This window comes from Chenopodium album, chromosome 25, assembly GCF_948465745.1.
Source record: "Chenopodium album chromosome 25, dcCheAlbu1.1, whole genome shotgun sequence".
NCBI classification, from domain to species: Eukaryota; Viridiplantae; Streptophyta; class Magnoliopsida; order Caryophyllales; family Amaranthaceae; genus Chenopodium; species Chenopodium album.
In genome coordinates this window covers 11,214,330-11,221,207 of record NC_137858.1, presented here as the reverse complement: position 1 = coordinate 11,221,207, position 6,878 = coordinate 11,214,330, and the positions used below count along the sequence as shown (strand labels likewise).

General features: G+C 33.5%; 1 protein-coding gene across 1 annotated transcript; it reads right to left on the bottom strand.

The window, feature by feature from the left end:
* Nucleotides 1-997: 997 nt before the first annotated feature.
* On the bottom strand, nucleotides 998-4,110 carry LOC145613667 (heat shock cognate 70 kDa protein 2-like). The gene is made up of 2 exons (XM_081668751.1): nucleotides 3,891-4,110; nucleotides 998-2,697 (listed from the first exon to the last, which is right to left on the bottom strand). Exons 1-2 carry the CDS (start codon nucleotides 4,108-4,110, stop codon nucleotides 998-1,000), a joined length of 1,920 nt encoding a protein of 639 aa, XP_081524877.1.
* Nucleotides 4,111-6,878: the final 2,768 nt, after the last annotated feature.

Here is a 6,878-nt window from a genome sequence, read left to right as displayed (position 1 = left end):
AATCTTCCTGGAATTACCTAGCCTGAACAAGTGAATGTTTTGGAAATTAGTCCGCCAAAAGAGTTATTTATGAGTCAATAACCTGTGGAATACATTGCACAACTATGAGAAGGCAAATTTGGAACAAAGGTGGAGGAGTCGAGGAGACGATGAAGTTATTGACTGACAGTTCTAATGAACATATTTTGTTAAAATTAACCTTCTGGTTTGTTGTTCAGATGCTGAGCATAAGTGCATAACTTGGCTAAATTGATAGTTAATTGTATGTGGCTAATAGACTAATAGTTCTTCTGTTCTTATATAAAGTATTTCTTAAAATTAACCTTCTGGTTTGTTGTTCAGATGCTGAGGATAAGTGCATAACTCGGCCACATTGATAACTGATTGTGCTTGTGCTGTTGTGCTAGCTCAAGTTGCTCCTTATCTACTTCTCATTCTGAATTTTATAGGATGATAGCACAATTTTCTGCCATAATATAATAAATGACTGCCTCTTTCTGAAATTATCAATTTTCACCAGTAATTATTATCTGGAGCCTTACATGGTAAACTAGCAGTCTAGCACATTATCAAAATATCAGATAATTCAGCCTTGAATAAAGGTGAACCTCGACTAGCCACCAGCACTTGATCTTAAATAAGCGCGTAAATGAGTGGATAAGGAAAGTAGTAATAAGACAACTACCTAGTTGATTTCAAGGACCATCAGACACAATATTGTGGCTAAGTAGATGTACAAAAAACATTAAAAACATAAGAATTTCAGAAATTTAGAGCATTACATATGTGAAGAATTCAACAGGATATTAAGGTCAGCGACATACATACAAAGAAACCAGCAGAATCAGAATGTATATAATGCTGGAACCACTAGATCACAAAAATAAATGGCAATCATACCTGTATTTCTAGCAATTGAGTTTGATTAAAAGCTAAAATCAGTTCTTTCCAATCTTGGTACTAAAACCTACAGCTTGTGCATTCAATAGATCAATTCTTAATCACAATCAATGATCTCAACCCTTTGTGCAGTCTTGTTAACACGAGCATCATCACGGTACAGCTGCATTTGTGCAATGATAGGATCACAGATGCTCTGAAGTTCCATCATCTTGTCTTCATATTTACTAGCCTCTGTAAAAACATTCCAATCCAACCATTGCATTGTCTGTTGAAGAGCATCCTCAATCTTCCTCCGATCTTTTTTGCCAATCTTATCAGCATCACGTCTCAGTAAGCGCCTCTTTTCATGAGCATAGTTCTCCATATCACTCTTTGCTTTGGCCTTCCGCCTTTTTTGATCATCCTCATAATTGAGCTTCTCTGCAACTTTTATCATCTTTTCAATTTCTTCCCTTGACAATCGGCCACTGTGATAACTGACAGTCATTCCACTGTTTTTCAGACTGCTCAGTTCCTGAGCATCACATTTCAGGATTCCGTCAGAATCAATTTCAAAGCAAACATTGATATCAACACAACTCTTCCGTTTTTGGGCAGGAGGAACACCTGAAAGCTCAAATCTTCCCAGCAAGTTATTATCCCTCGCTGTGATCCTTTCGCCTTCATATACACTAAACAACATTTCAGACTGATTCTTGTTTGCTGTATGAAACAACTTCTCCTTTTTTGTTGGGATGGGAGTGTTCCTTGGTATTAACACAGACAACTCTGTATTACTGTTCTCAATACCAAGAGAAAGCGGAGTTACATCAGTAAGCACGAACTCATTATTATCCATTCCACTCACCATCGCAGCATGAGCTGCAGCACCATAAGCAACTGCTTCATCTGGATTAATGCTTTTATTCAGCTTCTTACCACCAAAAAATTCCTGCAGCATCTGTTGAATCTTAGGAATCCTACTCGAGCCACCTACTAAGACAACCTCATGAACGTCGTTCTTTCTCATATTTGCTCCCATCAAACATTTCTCTGTTATGTCAATACACTTCTTAAACAACTCCATGTTCAATTTCTCAAAACGAGAACGAGTCATACACGACTGCAAATCGATTCCATCAATAAGGCAATCTATCTCGATAAATGTGGAAGAAGTTGTAGAAAGGTTTCTTTTTGCTACCTCACAAGCAGCTCTCAACCGTCCCATAGCTCTAGCATTTTCACGAATGTCTTTGTTATGCTTTCTCTTGATCTCCCCCACAAAATGACTTACCATATTATTGTCAATATCTTCACCCCCAAGATGAGTGTCTCCATTTACTGATTTCACTTCAAATGACTCCTTTTCGATAACGACCAAAGAGACATCAAAAGTACCCCCACCAAGATCAAAAACCAACACATTTTTTCTGCCAGAAGCCTTCTTGTCAAGACCATAAGCAAATGCAGCTGCTGTTGGCTCATTAATAATGCGAAGCACATTTAGGCCAGCTATGATTCCAGCATCTTTAGTTGCCTGACGCTGCAGATTATTGAAATAAGCCGGAACAGTGATAACAGCATCCTTGACACTCGTACCAAGATAGGCCTCAGCAGTTTCCTTCATCTTTGATAGGATCATTGCAGATATCTCTTCGGCAGAAAATTCCTTCTCTTGGCCTTTATAGTTAACTACAACCATCGGCTTCTTCTCATTATTCGAACCAAAGCAAGCAACAACCTTGAATGGCCAAAGTCCGATGTCTTTTAATACACTTTCATCATTGAAGCTCCTTCCTATGAGCCTCTTCGCATCTGTAATCAATTGAAATTTAAGACCAGATGATAGGATAGGATTAATAAACATCAAAAGATAAAACTAACAGTTGATAAGCAGTAGATAAGACTAGCAAACATTGCATCCTACTGGCTACTGATATGTAATAGCTAGTGTTATGTTAATATAATGTTATTCTAACTTCAGTTTAGCCTTTGGAAAACAGATTCTAACAAATACATGAAAGTTTTTTTTGTTAACTTTGCAGAGTATATTGGACCTATAATGCCTATAAACAGGGGAAATGTCGATGATCCATGTCATAACAATTAATAAAGTTGCTACGATTGTTGTAATTGAACAGTCACCCACGAATAGCTCAATGATAAAACAAAGGATGTAGATCAATTTCTCATAGAACAGCATTCTCTGAAATTAATTACTGTCTCAAGTAGCCTGCCCAAGTGCCTACTAAATTGAGGCAAATATGCACGTAACAAGTTACAAAGACCCTAGATGTATTTCTAACTTTGTATATCTTTCTTACGGAATAGTAAAAAAAAAAAAAAAAAACACCATTGAAGTATTTTCCAGCTAATAAAGATCCAAATAACACATAAAGATAAAAAACAAGCTGTTTTTAAAAACACATTTGCCTATTCGGACTTTCGTTGTTAACATGTCTCACAACCTGACAACCTCAATGTATATGATTTGTGTATATGATATTCAGTCTATCTTCTGCTAGGAGGGTCACGACATATTAACCATAAATCATCCCATAATAGGAAAAGTGATTAGAGTCACTAATTACAATTTCTATTACAATTTCTGTCAGAAAACCTTGTTCTGATTTTATTAGAGTCACTAATTAGGTCCTTAACAACTTGTTATTTAATTAGCACTATTTTACCACTCATAGTTTACTGATGTGCACCTGTTTTTCAAGCCTAATCTCATCCAATCATTCTTAAAAAGTTAAAAATAACATTTGTAAACTTTAATTTCAACATTCAAAGAAAATTAATTCATTTTCATACCAAAGGAGATCGAAATAAATATACACAACATAATCATGAATCAAAAAACCAATTTAATTAAGTACTTCATGATTTTTGCATTTTAGCCCATAAGCGGAATGAAACTATTATAACAAGTTGTTATTTACTCTAATCAACTCCTTAAATGCATAGACTATTAAGAACAAAGAGAGAAGAAAAAGAGAACAGACCAAATATAGTGTTGTGAGCATTGACTGGTGCTTGGTTCTTAGCAGCATCACCTACAAGTCGTTGATCATTTTTGGTAAAAGCGACACAAGACGGCGTTGTCCTGTTACCTTGATCATTGGCAATAATCTCAACTGCGCCATGCTCCCATACAGCCACGCATGAGTATGTCGTCCCTAAATCGATACCTATAGCTGGCGCCTTTTCTTTTTCTCCCATCATACTTGTACTCGCCATACTTTTTATGAGAGAAGGAAGAGAAATCGAAAATTGATGAAAATTAACAAGTTTTGAATATTACTTTCAAATTAGATCACTTTCTTAGATATTCTTTTGCTCTTTCTGTCTCTAGCTCTCTTTGACTTTAATGTATGTAGGAGTTGGGACTTGGGCGTTGGAACCCAGAGATTTATGTATCACAAAGTTTACTTTTGGGTTTGCCGGTTTATCATTTTCACCAATCATATTGCCTCATTTCAAATTCTTTTTCTCAATTTAAATTTTGAGTAGGTTAACTATATTAATTTACATTACTCTAGGCACTTAACATATCAATTACTTCGTATATGGCTTGGGATTTGGAAATTATATACTACGGAGTACGTATCTACTTATCTAATATTCCGTTTTTTTTTTTACTCCGTAGGAAACCTACTTATCTAGTACTCCGTATAGCTATACCAAAGCGGAGTTATGCTTGGACGGAATAATCACTCTTAAACTCACGTCTTCAGTTACATTTAATCTTACACCTTCCGTTCATTATTGATAGTCGCTTGTGGGCAATTTTTCAAGAATTTATATTTAAGACAGTATATTGAAAAGGTAAATTTATACTTCCTCCGTTTTCTTTTACTTGCAACACACCTTTTAAGCACGCAGTTTTAGGAGATGATTAGTGATGATAAATGAGCAATTTTATCAATATAATTTTTACACGAAAATTAGAATAGGGTTAAGTATCATTTGTAAAAATTATAATGAAAAATTTGTCCGTTTACATTACATAAACCCGACCTTAAAACACGTGCCACAAGGCTATGTTGCAAATAAAAAAAAACGGAGGAAGTATTAGATATGTAAAAAAAGTAGAAAGAGAAAATAATAAAAGTACATGGAAAAACCAAATTTTCATGGAAAAGTTAAATTTGCATAAATATTGTTGCAAATTGAAGAAGTTTTTTGGTAATAAAATTAATATTAATGGTACTTGAAAAAGTAAATAAAACTACTCGTATCATTTTGGGACTTAAAATTGGTCATAAGAGACTATCAAATTAACAGTAAGGGAGGGAGGGAGGGAGTATTTTGAAAATAATGAATCTTATATTTTCCAAATACTTCATTTATGACAAAACTTTAGTCGTCTAAGCTACGAATCAAAAAACTACGGAGTAATTGTACATCATCCGTTCCCTTTTGATAGTCCCTTATGGACATTTTTCACATGAATTAATAAACACAAATAAGAATAGTAAAAGTTCATTGAAAAAATAAATTGACATTGTGTATGAAAAAAAAGTAGAGAGAGAAAGTAATAAAAGTACATGGGAAAACAAGATTTACATGGTAAATTTAAATTTGCACAAGTATTGTTGCAAATTGGAGAAAATTTTGGTAAAAAATTAATGTTAATAGTTGTTGGAAAAAACAAATGGGGTGAACATTTTGGGACTAAAATTCAGCCATAAAGGACTATCAAAAGAGGACTGAGGGAGTAATATTTTACGAGAATTTTTTTAGCAATTGACAACCAGTCAACCACTTTATGTTGACTAAATTTCAATTAATTTAACCAGCAGTACAATTTTGCACGAGGATGCCCCAGTTTCTCATGATGAGAAACGAATTCGTTTCTCATGGTGGCATTTTTGTGAATAAATCAACAACTTTTTCAACTTTATTCAACTGTGGAGCCCACAATATTGAAAAAGTTGTTGATTTATTTACGAAAATGCCCCCATGAGAAACAAATTTCGTTTCTCACCATGAGAAACAGGGAATTTCCCATTTTGCATTGCAATCATAAAATTCAAATGGTGCCATTAAAAAGTTATTATGTACAGATCGAGTGAAATTCATTTTGCTTCTACACTTAAGATTTGAAATGTAAAATTACTATTTGATCATATTTGTTACTCCCTCTATTTTTATTTAAGTATTCCAATTTGACTTGACACATATGTATGTCGAACAGAAATTTGACCAATTATGTTTTAATTATCAATTATTCAATTAATATAATTAATCAAAAGTCCATACATGAAAACTAGTTATTGAGACTATTATAACAACTTAACAAGTACCCGCTTTCAAAAAAAAAAAAAAAAAAATTAAAACGGGGGAGTACATATTCACATAACTATGTTTTTTTAAAAAAAAATTAAATATGGTCATACTATCATAGCGTATTACGTAAATAGTGTTTAAAAGTCATTTACATAATTTATTTTAATACAAAAGAAATACGTCAACAAATGCGGAGTTAGGGCCTGTCATATTTACTTAATTTCAGTTCAATTCACTGCATTTCAATTCAGATCAGCTCCTAATTTCCCTCTCTCATAAAATATTCATTTCAGCTCAGTTCAGTTCAGTTCAGCTCTAATCAGTTCAGTTCAGTTCAGCTCCAACCAGTTCAGTTCAGTTGATGTGAACAGATCCTTAGTCTACCAAATACCAATTTCATAACGAGTACTCCATATTATTTTGTACTCATAACATTTTTATTAGTCGATTAACATTGACTTAACAAAAATAAATACTCCTTCCGTCCCCATTTGTTTGTCACTTTTAAAGGAAAATCATGGGAATTAAGGTGGAGAATATAATGTAATGATAATATATGGGAAAAATAAAATTTTCAATTAATAAAGTAATAAAAGGTGCATGGGAAATAGACATTTCCAATTAAAAAAAAATAATTAAAGTACATGGAAAGGATAAATTGATAGATTCAAGAGTGAAAACATTAAATTAGTTAAAAATTG

Bases quoted from the DNA above. Each gene is read 5' to 3' on its own strand.
- LOC145613667 (XM_081668751.1), bottom strand. From the start codon at position 4,110: ATGATGGGAGAAAAAGAAAAGGCGCCAGCTATAGGTATCGATTTAGGG. The intron at 2,698-3,890 runs GTCTGTTCTCTT...AATTGATTACAG, and splicing joins TGCTCACAACACTATATTTG to ATGCGAAGAGGCTCATAGGA.